Raw genomic sequence first — 18750 nt, forward strand, 5'->3', positions numbered from 1 at the left:
CTTTTAAGTTTTCTTAAAGTGAAATGAATATTACTTCTAGATGACTGGTTACCATCAAGAATACTAGTTAGTTATAACAGATGCAGATGGAGTTGAAGAGGCAAAGACAGAAGGATGCATGAAAACAGCGCAGTACAGAGTACCGACACTTCCTTTTACTTTTAAGAAGTGCTTTGTTCAAATCTGCTTTCATTTTGACTTTGGCTCACAAATGAGGGAAAAACACCAGTCCTTTGGATGCATCACTATCTTTCTGAAAAATTAACTTAATGAAACAAAGTAGGCTTCTGACTCTCAAAAGGAACTTCCTTTTTACTACCAATGTCCTTGATTTCAAAATATTCATTCAGAAAGAAAAGTGTCTTTTGCTAGGATTTCCAAACTGTTAATGTAAGATAGGTAGCTCCTCAGGAGCCTGAACTCACTCTGAATTCCCTATAACAAATGGCAAAGGAGGTATCTCCTTCCATTTCCAGATATTGTCTTCTTGAGGCACTCCAGTAAAAGGCTAATTCCAAAGCCTCTATCTTCCTTATTAGAAGATAGTACTTTTCCTGAAATGCTGCCAACCCCCAATTTTCTCCATGTTTTTTAATGTTTTAACATTTTACTTTGAACAGTGTTCCAGGCACCAGCGACCATGAATTAATTAAATTAAAATGCAACATCATCATAAGGTAAAAGTTCTTCATGATGCCTACATAAATGGATGAACTTTTGCCAGATCTCTTCCCTCACAAGATCTGAAACAAGATCTAGGTCCTTAGGAGCGACTCAAAGAAAGATCAATGACAGACAGAAAGATAAGGGAAGGAATATTTATTACACAACCAACCATACCTTAGGCAACCTACCTACATTATCTCACTCCTCACGACCACCTTGGGAATTGTGAGTCCCATTTGACGAAAGTAGAAATTAAAGCTCCAAAGATGTTAAATAACTAAGCTCAGTTCACAAAGCCAGATTATCACCTAGACCTGAGCCCACACTCTTTCCTACTTAAGCTAGTTCCCAAAGATACAAAGATGAATGGCAAAGAACACCACTGCCACACTGCTACCAGTTTACCAAACCCAAACCATTCCATGACTGACGTGACTTTATCGTGATAGCGTGAGTCCCACAGGATCCAGAGTGGCATCTTCCCCCTCACCCCCCCACAAACACACACACACACTTGCCATTATGAAGTACTGGCTACCCTTCCTGCCTGCCTCTTGGCAGCATGCCTGGCCTTTCTAAAGAGCCAACTCTGAGGCCTGCTGCTCTTCCATGATTCTTTCCATCACCACCCACCACCCACAGTGCTGCTACAGGCCTGGCTGCTAGTCCTCTTCTCTTCTCCACTTCTCTCCTCATCATCAGTCTCCTCACAATTTTCAAGGTTCTTGCAAGAGGTAGTAAAATGGTTTACTTGGTAAATCAACCTAGTACAGCATGAGCAAGATGGTGGTTAGCTCCAGTGCTCACCTATGTTCATACACATAAAGAGAGAAGGCACTGGCTTTGGAACCAGACAGGCCTGGGGTCCCCCATCCTGGCTCTCTCTGAAGGGATGAGCAAGTTACACAGCCTCCGTTAACAACAAATATCCCTTGTTCTTGGTTCTGTTGGGAAGCCTCAATGTGACACCATGTAGTACATCACCTGGTACACAGTGGAACCTACAGACGCTGCTTCTCTTCTCCTTCGTTGGATGCTAAACTGTTTCTTTACCAGCGAAGATAACTTGAGTTTCTCCTCCTGGCTTCTTCCAGGTCCACAGCTTTTCCAGAATAAATGCTTTTTTTACAGGTACATTCAAGTTTACCATTGGTAGTATTTACTCAGCTTAATTTTTCAAATGATACTGATCAAAAAGTTCCAAACAACCACACAGGAGTCATGTAATAACTTCTATCTTCAAACACCTTTAAAAATTCTGTTTGGGGGCACCCTCTCGGGTCCCCTCCCTCCTCAGGAGCTTTGTACTATCACTTTGCTATTACTCAATAAACCTTGCTTTGGTGCCCACAAAAAAAAAAAAAAAATTCTGTTTGGTATCAAAAAGAACTAAAGGTCAGGAGAGACATGCAGAAGTTTTTTGTCAAGAGATCTCCCTTCTACAGAAAGGGACTGTATGAGAAATTCTCTCAAGTGAGGAAACCGATGCCCACCACCCAAAGCAGTAGCTCCTAGCCTTCAGGGAAACTCCTTTGAGAATCTCATGAAAGCTCTGAACCCTTTGTCCAGAAAAATGACAACCTCTGCCCAGAGACACAAAATACTGCCTGGAATTTCAAGAGAGTCAAGGGCCCTCTGAAACCCACCCAACAACAGCAACGTAAGAGCTGTCAACAAAGAATCATCTATGATACTTCTTAAACTGGCAAAATCTTCAATTGAGATTTTGTTTCTTTAAGGTACAACAAATTTGGGCGCCTGGGTGGCTCAGTTGGTTAAGCGACTGCCTTCGGCTCAGGTCATGATCCTGGAGTCTCCGGATCGAGTCCCGCATCGGGCTCCCTGCTCAGCAGGGAGTCTGCTTCTCCCTCTGACCCTCCCCCCTCTCATGTGCTCTCTCTCGCTCTCTCATTCTCTCTCTCAAATAAATAAATAAAATCTTTAAAAAAAAAAAGGTACAACAAATTTAAAAACCTGGACAAAAACCTCAAGAATGTAAAGAAAAGTTTTCTCATTGCATTCTTCACATCTCTCTGGCTTAAAACAAAATGCTACAAAATAAGGCTCTAAAGCTGAAGAGGTTCTCTCTCCCAAGCAAAATCTCAAAACAAAGACGTGCTCAGGGCCAGTGCATTTGTTTGGGGGGCTGGGTAAAGGAAAAGGAGGTACCAAAATTAAGTATTAGATCATCTATACATTTTATATTTCAATATCATCTTTTTTAACTTTCTACATTTGTGTATTTTCTTAATGTGCATTGTATTTGTATAACAGCACATGTATACAATGTATAAACAAATATGTTATTTTTACTGATATGAGTAAGCAACGACAACAAAAGATTAGAGATCCTATCCTAGTAGATGGCATCCAAAATAAGCTTATCAAACAATAATTTTACCTGGTAACCCTTCACGAATGGAATTTCCCTTGGAAATAATTACATTAGCCACTTTATGTTCTTATTCCTGAAATGAGAAGCCAGTCTGAAGCTGATGTTAACTAAATAGTAATGCAGAGACTGTTCCGTGAGAACTAGTTCTCCTTTTGGCTTTAAAAGTCTGATTCGCACAGGTCTACATGCTCCATATTTTTCTTCCTTAAATGGAAATAATCCATGTAAAGTATTAAGAGAATAGAAATCAACTGAAAACACAGGTAAGCATTTTTTATTATAGTTTTTCCTGCAATTGTAACAATTAATATTCTTCAACCCCTACTATGTATCCAACACTGAGATAAATGTTTTATTTGCTTTATGGCACTTAATCTGACTATATGAGGTGGGTTCTAATACTCTCCCAATTGGGAGATAAAAGATAACATTGCTTAGAAGTCACACAGGTATGAATAGCCTCAAAATTCAAACATAGGGGTGTGCGACGCCAGGGCCTCCATTCTTACCTCAGGGAGGCCACCTGCCTCACTTAGATAACGTATGTTATATATATTAGGTATTTATTGTTACATATTGGGCAAAAATATAATAACAGAATAATATTATTACATTGTCCAATCAATATGTTCATCATGTTTAATTCTACTGTAACATAAAAATAAGATCCCATGTTTGTTTTCAGAAAATCTGCAAATACGAAGGGTAGAAAAGTAGTTTTAAGTAGTAAAAAAGGATGTTATGCCATCATTTGCAAACAAACCAAAGAACTACCTTACCCAGCCTTTTAGAAATATCTAGAAACTTTACTGTTCCGCAAGCACTACAAAATCTAATTAATATTAAGAGCTAACATTATTATAAAACAAGTTTTAAAGATGAGAAAATTTAACCATAAAACCCTGCTCTGAAAGCCCATTATAATATTCAGATATGCTATTCCCTCTTAAACTATGTAAAGAAAGAAAGTCTGGTGATTTGATTAGCCCACAATTCAGTCCTCAAACATCAGCAGAAAAAATGTGTTCCACTGTATTTAACATCTGCTGCAAAACGCCAAGTGATGAGTCCCCTAAGTAAAAGGAATCACTCTTAGTATGTCACACATAAAATCCACTCCATCCTCTCTCCATAAGATACTTCTGTTCTTAACCTGAGACATTAGGAATTACCAAAGCATAAGGCCTCACTCAGGATTTTAAGTGAACACTCAGCAATTTGATCCTTTAAAAAGTCTTCATTAAATAAGTTTATAACTTTGTGTAAATTATAAATTAAAACTTGCATGACCTGGATTTTGGGGAAAAAATTTTAGTACTTAGGAAGAAAAAATAAATGCCTATACTATTATTACTAATAATTTAGATGTCAACTAACAATGTTAATTAACTGACTAACAAATATTTATTGAATGCCAACTATGTACTAGGCACTGATCTAAGCCTTAGAGGTAGAGAAACAATATTTCTACACTGAAGATTATATTCTAAAAGGGCAGGAGAAAGAGACAACACACAAGTGAACTAACAAAGAGAAAATAATTTCAGATTATAAATACAATGCAAGAAACGGTAGACTGATAGGAACTTCAAAGAAGATTATTTTTAAAAGTCAGGAGAGACGGTTCCTAAGAAAGTCCCATGGTTAGATGAAACTTGAAGAATGACACTAAGTCAGGGGAAGAAAGTTCTAGGTAGAAAAGGATACCTCGCCTTATGAAAAGATTCATTTAACACCTCAATATTTTATGCCTGGGCTGAGTCATATCCTGGAGAGACCCACATTATGATGAATTCTGTTTATAGCTTACCATGTTTACTGTTAAGTGTCCAGTGCGTATGTATACACATACAGCTAACATGATACTCAGAAAATAAGAATACAATTCCCAATCTTTTGGTCTAACCCAAAAGCTCTTAACTATGGGGAAAGAGCAAGAATGGTAGGGCAAAATCTTCTAGAATCTGAGTTAAGCAGTAAACTCTGTTCTCCAAAAAAATGCCCACTCACAGAAACTTTACATATAATTTTAGGAGGGTCTTAGAACCTGAAAGCCCATTCACAATGCCCATATTCTATCCCCAACCAGAAATCCACAAACCCAAGGTTAAGAACCAAGCAGTAATTATACTCAGATGAAATGGGATATGAACGCAATTTGCTATCCTACTTTTAAATGATTAATAAATCGGTATGCTTATTCTCGGTATCTTTTGGCCCACATACAATTCTGTATGGGAATTTTCTCTATACTATAAACTATTAGGATATATAAAGAAAAAATATTTCCCCCTAAAAGTAAATGAAAGACCTCCTCACTACAACTAAGTATAATCTTTCACACATGAAAACAGTGCAACTGACATTTGGTTTTGTGCAAGATCTTATAATTTCTTCCCAAAAAGAAAAATACTGCCACACTGTCACAAAGGCTGCAAAGCTGAGTGTTAACACCTATTAACTTATAGATATTCTTCTAGTTCAGAAGGAAAACTTATGATTATTTCTTAAAACCACACACACACTCACATGCCAATTTAGTTGTCAAAAGAACATGCATCATTAATCTAAGGTACAACCTAGATCAATGGTTCTTAACCTTTTTTGGTTCAAACACCAGTTTGAGAATCTGAAAAATACTATGTAATTCTCCCATTTAAAAAATGGATATACAGGGGCGCCTGGGTGGCTCAGTCGTTAAGCGTCTGCCTTCGGCTCAGGTCATGATATCAGGGTCCTGGGATCGAGCCCCGCATCGGGCTCCCTGCTCTGCGGGAGGCCTGCTTCTCCCTCTCCCACTCCCCCTGCTTGTGTTCCCTCTCTCGCTGTGTCTCTCTGTCAAATAAATAAATAAAATCTTTTAATAAATAAATAAATAAATAAATAAATAAATAATGGATATACACATACAAAATGTGCATATAATTTCAGGCTGCAAAATGCATTTCAAATTCAATGAAGGGTTCAAGAATGTCTTTATCTTCTACAGAATATCATGACTGGTTGCTTCTGGGAAGAGCAAGTAGGAGAACCAAGTCAGAAAGATTTTTCACTATACATCCTTTTGTATTTTTTGAGATCTGAACCATATAACTACATTATCTATTCAAAAATTAATAAATTAAAAAAGAATACACTAAAAAATGTAGCAGGATACCAACATATTCGGTGAAGATCTCCAAATAAAGGCGTTTAAAATAACTAGTCTACTAAATTCAATACATTTGCAAACGGTTTCTTGCATTTTTTTGGTTGAAAAAGATTCATCCCCACAAAACTATGGTCTTGTTTCAGTTTTTTGAGAAATTTCCAATTTCAATTTTTTGCTGAAAAAATATAAAAAGTGAAATAATAATCCCACATTATTCATATTTTAACTTCTAAAATCCCAGTTAAATAACAGTAGCTAGTATTTATTGAATATGGCACTGCCACATCTATTGACTATTATTATCATCCCCATTTGACAGTCAAGAAAACCAAGGCTCTCGGGAGTTAACATACTTGCCCCAGAGAACACAACTAGTGAGTAAGCCAGGAGTCTTGCAAGCAACAAGGCCCATGTGCTTTCCCCCATATGACACTGTACAGTACAAGGAAAATGGTAAACACTAAAATAAAGGACATTATTCATTAAGAAACTAATCCACCTTAGGGCACTAACCCATTATAAAAACTGGGAATTACTTCTGCATATTCCTTCTTTACACACTACACAAAGCAGATATGGATGAAAAAGAATGATCCCACCCACAAATTAGAAAAGCATCAACACTAGTTTTAAATTGGGATTTCTAAAATCCTCACAAACTGTCACCCTAAAAAATAAAAATGTAAACTGAATCACAAGCCTAGAGCTTAAAAAAAAAAAAAAAAAGGTTTTCATTAAAGAAGGAATTTATAGAAACACACTGTTACTGATCTAAAAGTTTTAACACCAAGGGCAGAGTTTCTGCTGAAGAGTATCTCCAGTCATCACAGTTTTTGGAATGTTTAATACTGAATGTCCGAACTATTAGCAAAATGCCTCAAAAACATAATGAATTATGAGGCTAGAAATAATGACACACTCTCATTATAATCCCATCTTCAAAGAGGTGGTACTTTTCAAAAACACTTCACTCAAATCTAAACTCACATAAGCTTTTAAAGTCAAAGAAAGAAGGAAAACAGGGCATGGGAGGATGGGGTGGGGAGAGAACTAATTACGGAACCCGGTAGTACTACTACGGCTACTACTACTTATTATTAAGTACTACTTATTATGATGATGATGAGGAGGAGGATAAATACGTGTGCGTCTATTCCCTAAGTGTTTAGTTGAACTGTCCTTATTGAGATAGATAACTGTCAGGGCTTGCTTTGTGTCATGCCATGTAGGACAAGGAAAGCATCCAAGGCTTCACATAAAGCACTGACACCTTTACTAAATTTCCCTTGAGTAAAGGTCCTTCAAGCTCAAAAACTTTAGGACTCTCTGGAAACATTTTCAAAAGTATATAAAGATGGAGAAAATTCAAATGTCTCTATTTCTATTATAAGTAGCTGAGGACAAGCCAGCTATGTACACAGAACAATATGCTGGCACTGCTTTCTGTAGAAAGTAACATCGTTGATATAAATTTCAAAACCCCACCTATGAGAAAAGAGACAAAAAAGATGAAACTTTCCTTTCACTTTAAGTTCTGCAAGTGAAGAGACTTTTAAAATGCTAATGGCAGGGGCGCCTGGGTGGCTCAGGTGGTTGAGCATCTGCCTTCAGTCTGCCTTCAGTTTGGGTCCCAGGGTCCTGGGATCGAGACCCCCATTGGGCTCTCTGCTCAGCAGGGAGTCTGCTTCTCTCTCTCTCTCTCTCACTCTCCCTCTGTAGTCCCTCTCTCTCTCAAATAAAGTCTTTAAAATAAAAATAATAATAAATAAAATGCAAATGGCCGTATTACATTTAAGTCAGTCAAATATTATGATTCACATAATAAACATTCTGATAATGCATACACACAAAACAAGTGATCATTAATGAATACCCAATGTTTCAATTTTCAAAAATTATGTATTAAAAAGATGATTTACAAATTATACAATTTCCATTTTCAAACTCCCCTAAAATTAAAGATCTTAAGGACCTGAATTTTACTTTATTCTTTAATGCAACCCACAAAATTCAACTGCCATTTATATTATACTGCCAAATAAAATTAACTCAAACCTTGCAATTTGGTCAAAGCAATACTACAGAAAATTACATCAATAACTATCCTTTGGCATGCACACATTATTTATTCTGGTTTCTCCTAAGGAAATGTTAAAAAATAAAATAAAGAAATTCCTCCTATATTTTCTTTATATTCCATAAATTACTTCCTAAAGTTAGTGAGAAGACAACACACAAAATTCAATCCATTGTAAGAAAAACAAATGTCATTTAACAAACTTTTTATATTCTCTATAAAAATCAAGAGCAAATAAACATTTCTGAAATCTACATCTGACTGCACTTTGTTATTCTATAGATAGGGAAATCTAATTTATGGAATGCTTTCCAGAATATTTTCCCAAAACATGCTTACTACACAAGAATCACTTTCATTCTGTCTGGAATTAAGCTGTGGATACATCTAGTACTACATGGTCCTGTTACTCTCCAATTCTCCCACGCTGGCAAAATACACAAGTTCACAAAAATCATATTCCTGGAGAGCAGAGTTCTTGGAAATTTTTCAATATTATCAGACTTCACTTAAAAAACGAGAAAAGGATATACAAATAGCCAGTAAGCACATGAAAAGATGCTCAACATCATTCATTAGTCATAAGGGAAATGCAAATCAAAACCACAATGAAATACCACTTCACACACATTATGATGGCTATTATCAAAAAAACAAAAAATAACAAGTGCTAGTGAGGATGTGGAGAAATTGGAACCCTTGTGCATTGATGGTAAGAATGTAAAATGGTACAGCTGCTGTGGAAAACAGTCTGGCAATTCCTCAAAAAATTAAATATATATGATCTAGCAATTGCACTTCTGGGCATGTACCCAAAAGAAGTGAAAGCAGGGGCTCAAAGAGATACTTGTACAGCCGTGTTCATAGCAGCATTCACAATGACCAAAAGGTGGAAATGACCCAAGTGTTCACTGACAGATGGACGAATAATATATGGTACATACACAAAGCAGAATATTATTCAGGCCTAAAAGGAAGGAATTCTAACACACGCTACAACATGGATGAACCTTGACGTTATGCTAGGGAAATAATCCAGTCACAAAACGACCTAGAGTAGTCAAATTCAACAAGACAGAAAGTAGAATGGTGGTTACTTACCAAGGGGTAAGGGAAGGGGAGAGTGGAGAGTTAGTGTTTAATGGATACGGTTTCAGCTGGGGGAGATGAAGAAGTTCTGGAGATGGATGGTGGTGATGGATGCACAACAATGTAAATGTACTGAACGTCACACTTAATGCACACTTAAAAATAGTTAAAAAGGTCACCTTTCTGTTAGGTATATTTTACCATGATAAAAATAAAAATGAGATAAGGAACAACAAAATCTTAAAATAATACCAAATTCTTCTCACCCATGCCTCTTCACTACCCACAAAACCAATGAGTGGTCAGTTCAGCTCTAATTTAAATGTTTACCTGAGCCCCAAGAAATGAATATAACAATAATATAGTTTAAAATTCTTTCTAAACCTAAAAAAGTTTTATTGGCTTCCTCAAAAAGTCCTTTGCCAGAAAAACATGCTAATAGCTATTACATGTCTAGTTTCGATTTAAAAAGTTACTGAAGAATCTACACGCCTTTCAGCTTTGTATTTCAAGCATGATTAGCTTTATCCCTAGAGTTTTTTCTTCATTTTTCTCCTAAAGCCTCTAAAGACTTTTTCATTTTCATTAGCAAAACCTTTAGCTAAAATTTTCTCCCCCACAAACTCATAAGAGCTCATCTTTACTAACTAGTACAAATATCATCTTTATAGTAATCAGAATTCATTTAGTTTCCACCAATTTCAAGTATAAACCTCAGAAACTCATTTATGACTCTAACTCCCTAAAAAAAAAAAAGTTCAGGGACGTCTAGGTGGCTCAGTCCTTAAGCGTCTGCCTTCGGCTCAGGTCACGATCCCAGGGTCCTGGGATCGAGCCCCACATAAGACTCTCTGCTCACTGGGAAGCCTGCTTCTCCCTCTCCCACTCCCCCCTGCTTGTGTTCCCTCTCTCGCTATGTCTCTGTCAAATAATTAAATAAAATCTTAAAAAAAAGTTCACATGGGGAAAAATAGAAGCCTGAAATATCCTAGGCTAAATTTTGAGGATATTTTCTAGTCAAACTCCAGTTTTTCTTATAATACCTTCTAATTTCACAAACTGTTACAGAAGTAAATGTTCATTAACAAATCAGGTTTTCTGATTTCCTCTGAGCTATGAAAGTGCACTGTTTTTTTCACATCCCCTTTCTCCTCACTGTTAAGTGTTCAGCAGATAAAAATCTACTTTCAAAGGCAGATTCTGATAGTTTCCATGCTATAAATGGTACATTTTGATGTATTTCAACCTGTCTGTTCATAAACATAAAGCAAACAAATGAAAATTAAAAGGAACAAGAAGTATCCACATAATACTCAAACAAAAGTTGAAAGGTCTAATTTAGAAAGAGCAAATCTCATAGGAAAAACTTGTCCTTAATTCATTCCAAAGGAAAGAGAAAAGTAGTATTAAGTATGATCATCATGTCTTCTACATATATTATCTGAAAACGCAATTTTTTCTTGATTTTTAAAAATGAATTCTTTCAAACATCATTTTCTATACGCAAGTTACTGGTACCATCTCCTCTCCTAGGTCTACTTCCTGTGACTAAAACTCTAAAATTTGTAGCTGTTATCACATACGATGTATGTATCTAACTGTCAACAGAAGAAAAAATGAAAAACACAGACCTAGGCATCTTAAAGCTTCTCTGGCATTCAGTTTGTCTCTTTATCAATGTGAAAGATGTCCCTGATAACAGGTTTCTTTTCATTTGTCCAGTTATTTATATTAAACTGAGTCCTTTAAGAAGGAAAGTGGGTATATCTGCCCACACACAGTAACTTCAACGTGTCTGAAACCTCCCATCCCTTCAATTTGCAACACAGAACTTTAACAAATATGAAATTCTACAAAAAGGAAATTATATATAGAGATATGAAAAGATAACTGGAAAGGAATCCATCACCTGGTCACGAGCCTTACCTTTTAGCAGCGGCAGAGGTGTTAACTCAATAGGCTTGCCTTGAGACCTAAACTGTGAGGAACTTTGCGACCTCTTCTGTCTGGCTTTTCTGACGGACTTCCGAGAAAATCCGTCTACTTTATCCACTGATGGAGGAGTAGTTGGTGCTGAGGACATATCCCTACTGAAGAGAAAGAGGTATCATAAACATATTCCCAAGGTGGAAGCATACATGTGAATTACACAAATTCTAAAATTCCCATATACAGTATGCATGAAAATTGGGAGTATGTGATGAAGAAAGCAAATAAAATCAATTAAGAAAAATTGTATGTTCAATGGGGAAACATGAAAATTTGATGATAAACAGAAGGAATTTAAGTACCATATAAGCAATCTTGTAGTTCTAATGCATGGGGCTGCTCCCACTCTGATAAGCATTAAAGATGTTCACTGACACTTGAAGAAGTCTTCAAGGCCATCTACTCATTTTCTAACTGCACAGCTCTTCTCCTCTTGAGATTCCTGAAGTAATTTTGGAGCTATTCTGCCACTGGAAAACTTCCATCGATACATTTTCCGAAGATATTTAATATTATAAATGGGCTCTGGAGTTAAAACCCTTATTGTACTTCAAGAATCTACACCAATGTATCACAGCAAGGTGAAATTTACAACTACTGAAACTATCTAGGCATGACTTAAGGCAATGTGCTGTGTTAGCTATGATAAACTATACCACACCACAAATGAGGACAGGTTAGATTACTTTAAACAGAACACATAAAAGGCATAATTAAAAGCATTTCAAAGAAGTCTTCTTTTTGAATGAAGCCATCTTAAGTTATTAAAGCTTAATAAACAAAATTATGAGGAAATCGTGCACCAAAGTTGAAATGAAAACATAAATTCACACCCTACTTAGACAACCAAGTTGAGTTCCCTTTAAGTTCATCATCAGATATTAACTTCCATTCCATCAAACTGATAGAACAGTCCTGTTAGATTTCTTTTAACCCTCTCAAATTATTAAAATGAAGGCCAGTTCCTAAAAGTAACAAGACTTAAGCTCAATTTCATTCTCCAATTAAAACAGATGCCATCATTTCCATGGTACTGAGGCTCCATGCAAGATAAATGGCAGACTTGAATGAAAATAATGCATATGGGGGAAATACTGAAATGCAATTACTCACCTGTCATTCCAATACATAAGATTAAGTGTTTTTTAACCTCTAAGTTAAAAGGTAAGGGAGTTTCTTCCTGAACATGCAAGAATAAAAAGTTATCTGGATTATCCGGATTCCAACAAAGTAAAAAAAATAACAAAAATATAAACAAAAAACAAACAAACAAAACACTGGATCTTGAGGTTTGGAATTCTGAAGTCTTGTTTGATTCTCTTAAAAAAAAAAAAAGTTTTCAGAAATCTACCTAATTTAGCCTTAAATAAAATGTGACAGATTCAAAATGGAATTGCAAACTATGAATGACTATGGAAGAAGTAAGATCAGTTAAAATTTTTCACAATGACTGCATCAGCAAGAAGCTCCACATCTCATTTGTATGTTGTGAATTTAGGGGCAGCTTTTCCAATGTGGTATGTGAATTATTTAGATTCCATTTAACCCTAACAACGCAAGATTTCGGTAAATCCTGCTCCTCCATCACTCTTTTTGTCTCTTCTTTATTCCTCATCTCCCATCTCTAAAGATGATTTGTTGCTAGCATTTTTTAAAAAATCATTTGCCCCTTCTGCCCGCGGCCCAGAATAAACGTCAAGGATCTCAACCCTAAAGCGCTGCAGAACTGAACTTGCAGTAGCAGTGGGTCCGTGTAAAGCCCGTGGAAACAGGTTTCGCCCTGGACCAGGACGCCCAAAGCTTTATCATCGTCTAAGCAGCGGGCACGGGGCATTTCCGAGGTTCAGGATAATCCAAATGGGGGTGCTGGGGTAGAGGAGAAAGACAGGGAAGGGGTTGGTCTGCAGGGATGCTGACATTCTCCCTTTGCTCCCACCCTCCTCCCCCGCCCAGACCTGGAGAAGATAAGCTGTTAACAGAATCCTTCTCACTACACCAATCCCCCCGGTTTCCCCCCGCCCCGCGTCAGTGGATAAAGGGGGACAAGAATATGCCTCCAATGCCGGAAGGTGGGGGGGGAGGAGGGAGGGGAGCAGAGTAAATGGGAGGCATCGTCAAAAGCATTTGCAGGTAAATCAGACAAGTGGGACGGGCGCTCCCTCTCCCACACCCCACCCCTCCGCACCCCTAGCCTGCCCCGGCCAGGCCTTCCCGAGGCCGGTGTCCTGCAGGTTCCTGAGGAAGACCGGGAAGAGGAAGGGAAGCGGGCGAGCCGAGGGGCTGGAGGGACGAAGTTACCTTGAAGCTTCTGGGGAAGAATCCGAAGATGATCTGTGGTTTCGAGGGGCGGGAGACCGGCGTGAGGGCCGCAGCGGGGGCGGGTGGCGGGACCGGGACGTGCGGGGGGAGGTCCGGACAGCGACAGGGAGCCCGGGGCGACGGCTGTCCGGCGCGGCGTCCCTCCGGTTCCGCGGCGGCGGCGCCTCTAGGCCTCACGGCCGGACCTGAACCTCAGCGCTCCGGCGGCGGCGACGGTGGCGGCAGCCTCACGATCCTCCCCCGCGGGCCCGTCCCATCAAATCGGCACCGACCCCGTTGCGGCTCCGCCGGTGGCTCCTCGCTCACATTCCCGACGGGCGGCGCCTCTGCTCGTTGCCCCGGACCCGGCGGCGGCGGCGGCGAAGACGTGGGGAGGGGGGGAAGGGAGGGAGGAAGACTGGATCCGCAGCGGCAGCAGGAGAAGGAAGGAGAAGGAGGAGGAGCCGCCGGAGCTGGAGCCGCCGCTGCCAGAGCCGCCCTTTGGTACCCGCGGTGGGTCCCCGTCAATGCCCCTTTCTCTCTCCTATTGTCAATATCACCGGGCGGCTGAGTCCATGGCACACGCGCAACCGAACCTTCTGGCCAGCAGCGCCCGCCTCCGGCGCCCACTCACTGGAGGCTTCAAGCGGGAAGCGAGACCTCATTGGCCTGCGTCCGCCTTCACTCCCATGCCAGCAGGTTCGACTGAGAGCCGATCAGGGATTGGCGGCGGGGGGGCGGAGAAACAGGAGGGTGGGAAGAGACAAGGCCGAGGATTGGGCTGAGGCGAGAAGGACCCGGATGCAGCCGCGATCTCCGGCCGCGCTGCTGCAGCTTCCGCCAGGCGGGTGGGTAACCTGGAGTAGGGAAGCACCGCAGCCGCTAGGCCTTTGAGGAGCTCGTGAAACCCGGGAGGTGCGACTGATAGATCAATGGGATGGGTGGGTTTCCACGCAATGCGGCTTCTCTGGGCGGCGGTCTTCAGCCAGAGGATTCCAAGGGCAAGGGTCGGCTAAGGGTGGGGGAGCCCCCTGGGCCTTGGATTCGCCCCCTTCAGCGGCTAGGCTGGCCCTTCTGGGCTGGAGGAGTCCCACTCAGGATCGGTACCAGCGCTGAAATAAGCGCAGAAAGAAATAAGATCTCCCGCCCGCGCCTGTGCGCCACTGTGTAAATGGGCCCCTTGCAGCACGCTGTGAAACCCCCAGCAGTCGCTCTCCCATGAACCTTGTGGGTGACCTGGCACCGAAATCTGAACCTCTGGGCCTGGGCCAAGGGTTGGGTATCGCTTCGAATTCTGTCTCACCTCGTCTCCTTTTCCCTAAACCTTTCTTTTGAATATCAGCTCCCTGAAGCTCCTGCAAGCCTTGATAGAGGCCAGGCCGGTGTAGCTCATGCAGGTGGGAACGCTGTCCCTGTGCTCTGCAATCATTTATCCGGATCGACTGCATGGGTCCTCCCGCTGCACAGAGCGCAGGGAAACCGAGCTCCAGAGTGCAGGAGTTTGCGAGATTTTAATTGGCAGATTGGATCCGAAAGAGTTTATGGAGAAGATTTCACTCAACTCTAGCTAGATCAAGTAATAAAATATTTAGAGATGTGTTTACCTCCTTGGTGAGCCCAAACCCAAACGGTGCAATTCCAGATAATGTTTTTGGGACTCTCGTTCCATTTGAATGCACGCTAGGTACATCTTTTTGCGGGGGTGGGTTGGGGTGGACTTGGGGGAAGAAGAAAGAAATTCTTAATGCTAAAAACAAATGTCAGATCACCAGTTGTTAAAAACTTGGAAGACGAGGGGCGCCTGGGTGGCTCAGTCGTTAAGCGTCTGCCTTCGGCTCAGGTCATGATCCCAGGGTCCTGGGATCGAGCCCCGCATCGGGCTCCCTGCTCGGCGGGAAGCCTGCTTCTCCCTCTCCCACTCCCCCTGCTTGTGTTCCCTCTCTCGCTGTGTCTCTCTCTGTCAAATAAATAAATAAAATCTTTAAAAAAAAAAAAAAAACTTGGAAGATGAAAAAAAATTTTTTAACATTTATAATCCCTCAACCCAGTGATAACCCCTGTTAGCATTTTGATCTACTTCCCTCCAGTGTTTTTTTCCTTTAATTTTGTATGTTTTTCTGTAGCCTAGTTTTTCCCCCTCAGCACTTTATCATGTTTTCTATACAGTTAATAAAACTACATACCATATGTACAAGTAACAACAAAAAAATAGATTTCTTGTCTGTGTTAACAATCAGGTGTTGCAAATTCTTATTCACACTCCCATAAATGGATCTTGAGTGGAAAAAAAAATTTTGTGCCATTGAAAGATTTTTTTAAAAGATCGGTTTTGAACAAATGGGAAACAGGAAAAGATGTCTTTCTTAGGCAGGAGCAGTTTCCCCCTACTGACTTCAGATGATTGGCCACTGTATAGATAGTGCCCGTTTTTGCCCTGCAAAGTTCAGCACTAGGCCTTATAAAACTGGCTAGAATACCATTCTCCTTCCTACCTTCAAGAATCTACATTTTTGCATCTCGATTTCATATGCCAGTCTTCATGAAAAGCTCAGTGTCCCAGCCATGCAGAACTTTTTTGCTCAATCTGTGATTGAGGGAAATGCAGAATTAAAACCAAGGAAGATTTTAAAGCCAACTCCATTTCCCTTGGCAACAGTTGGACCGTCAAAGAGTAGTGCACGTTTGAAATGCTCACAGCTGTTGCTTAGAACATTTCACATTCTGCAGAGTGGGGATTTTGCTTGAAAATTATGGATCTCTATAAAGAATTCATTTCAAAACTCATTTTCTATAAAATGGCTGAGTAACTGAAATGAGCAGGTCTTTTAAAATGGGAACATCCTTGCCTATGTGAGAAATTGTTCCTTGGACAATATTTTCTAAAGGAGGTCCATGCAAGCCAGGGTTGTATATGTTCCAGGAATAGTACAAGGCAATCCATTTGGAATGCAGAAGAATAGAATATGAGGACATCTGCTTATGCTTAATTCTAATTGAAAAGTAGTCATTAAGATCAATTAGTATTTTATATACAGAATAAGTGACCCTGCACTCAGCCCATAGAATCCTCTCTTGACCTAGAACAGCATAGGAGAGGTCCTCAAGGAAAAGTGGAAGTACCCATTCCAGGGGTGGGCAGTGGCAATCCCACCCAGTGAGTCCCGGTCAACAGGTAGTGACTTACGCAATTTGCTAGGTTCAACTAAGTGGATTTACTGATGGTGTTACCTAGGCTTAATTAAACTAACCTGTAGAAAACAGACAAGCAACTTTACCAGGGTCCTTTGCAAAGAAACCACAGGAAAACAAACACCGCAGAACTAACACTTCTAATACTAGATCTTTGACAGCCACATTTCAAAGTTAAAATAACAATCTAATCTAACCAAATTTTCTAAAAAATATGTCAAATTCATCAGGGAGATTATTTGAATGAGGATTTATATCCACTGTCATTAACAATGCCTTTCACCCTAAGCATATATTGTGACTGAGTTATAAATGAAAGCATATGTTTGTGCTTTATAAATAAATATACATATCTTTGGTTAAGAATTGCTTCCAAAAAATATATTGATAGGAATGAATGATCAAAAAAGTTTGGAGACTTGTTACTCTGGATAATACAAAAAGGAATACATTACAGTCGTCTGGGAAGCCATTATCAAGTGACAAAACACTTCATTGCTATCAGATGAAAGCACTCACTTCCCAGATATCAAGGCTGAGCTTATCGTGAATCTACTGGCGGGCTAGTCACATGATGAGACCAGAAGGCAGAGACTATCAAATGGTAGCTGACTGGTGAACTAAAGAAGGATCAGATAATAAGCAGAAACATCATCAAACCAATTATCAACCAGCAGAGGAGGAAAAGACCTATACTGATAAGACATCATCATAGAGGTGGACTAGCCCAGGGTGTGTGTATTGGGGAAGTGGGGTTTGGGCTGAGAGGGAAGAAAGGTGAAAAAGCCTGAGGCAAGAGCCGCTCTCTGGAAAAACAAGGAAATTACACAGCTGGTGTAGACAGGACTCTGCGGTTATATTTCTTTGAGCCACATTTATCTACAGTGGCAACGCCCTCAGCAGTGACATTTTCTTGGGTCACAATTTAAGGATTTTTTTTTTTTTTTAGAGCAAGAGAGAGAGCATGAGCAGGAGGGGCAGAGGGAGAGGGAAAGAGAATTTCAAGCAGACTCCACAGTGGGCACAGACGCTGATGCGGGGCTCGATCCCACAACCCCAAGATCAGGACCTAAGCTGAAACCAAGAGTCGGAACTTAACCAACTGCGCCACCCAGGCGCCCCACTTGGGTCACACTGTAAATAGTACAGTTGCCTTTTCAGATGCGCCTCTGGGTTATAGGTTATTTGTGGTTTTCCATGTGATTAATGTATATAATTATGACTTGAGATTTAAAACATTTAGGTATTCCAGTTTCCTACCTAGCAGTGAGAGACCCTAGGTCACTGATGGATCAAGACAGGAAGAGGGGCCCTATGTCATTGATGGGGAAAGAGAAAGCCGGCTTCAGGTGCACTTTGCTTCGCACAGGATAAAACAAGATAATGACCCACAAGCAACAATTTTGCTTTTAAAATAGTTAAATTACACAATTAAATGAACTAAAGCTATAACTAATTATAAGCACGATGCTGATAACACAGACTCTGGAATCAGAAGTACCTGAGGTAGAATCCCAGCTCAGACAGTCGGGAGCTGGGGCAAATTATTACTGCTTGGGGCGCCTGGGTGGCTCAGTCGGTTAAGCGGCTGCCTTTGGGTCAGGTCATGATCCCAGGCTCCTGGGATCGAGCCCCGCATCGGGCTCCCTGCTCAGCAGAGAGCCTGCTTCTCCCTTTCCCTCTGCCTGCCGCTCTGCCTACTTGTGCTATCTCTCTGTCAAATAAATAAATTTTAAAAAATCTTTAAAAAAAAAAAACTATTCACTGGTCACAGCCTTGGTTTCCTTGCCTGTAAGTGGACAGACTAACACTGTAAGTGGACAGACTAACACTTCCTAACTCATAGGGTGGTCATCAGATTTACATGAGGTTATACATTTACTACATGACATGTGT

General features: G+C 40.2%; 1 protein-coding gene and 1 long non-coding RNA gene across 5 annotated transcripts in view; one reads left to right on the plus strand and one right to left on the minus strand.

Annotated features, from left to right (window-relative positions):
- Positions 1-14285, minus strand: part of PPP2R5E (protein phosphatase 2 regulatory subunit B'epsilon) — a 145435-nt gene extending 131150 nt beyond the window's left edge. For 2 of the 4 annotated variants that reach the window (XM_078053794.1, XM_078053793.1), the window contains exons 1-2: positions 13666-14285; positions 11305-11468 (exon numbers count right to left, since the gene is read on the minus strand). In XM_078053794.1, coding sequence (XP_077909920.1) covers positions 11305-11461 — 157 coding nt within the window. In that variant the 5' untranslated portion in view covers positions 11462-11468; positions 13666-14285. The remainder of the gene's footprint in view (positions 1-11304; positions 11469-13665) is intronic. The other 2 variants (XM_036067736.2, XM_036067735.2) reach the window with 2 other exon arrangements.
- A 124-nt stretch (positions 14286-14409) lies between these two features.
- Positions 14410-15293, plus strand: LOC118520027 (uncharacterized). The gene is made up of 2 exons (XR_013440725.1): positions 14410-14580; positions 15008-15293. It is a non-coding gene; the product is annotated as an uncharacterized LOC118520027 (long non-coding RNA).
- The last annotated feature ends 3457 nt before the right edge of the window (positions 15294-18750 follow it).

This window comes from Halichoerus grypus, chromosome 8 (assembly GCF_964656455.1).
Source record: "Halichoerus grypus chromosome 8, mHalGry1.hap1.1, whole genome shotgun sequence".
Taxonomy (NCBI): Eukaryota; Metazoa; Chordata; class Mammalia; order Carnivora; family Phocidae; genus Halichoerus; species Halichoerus grypus.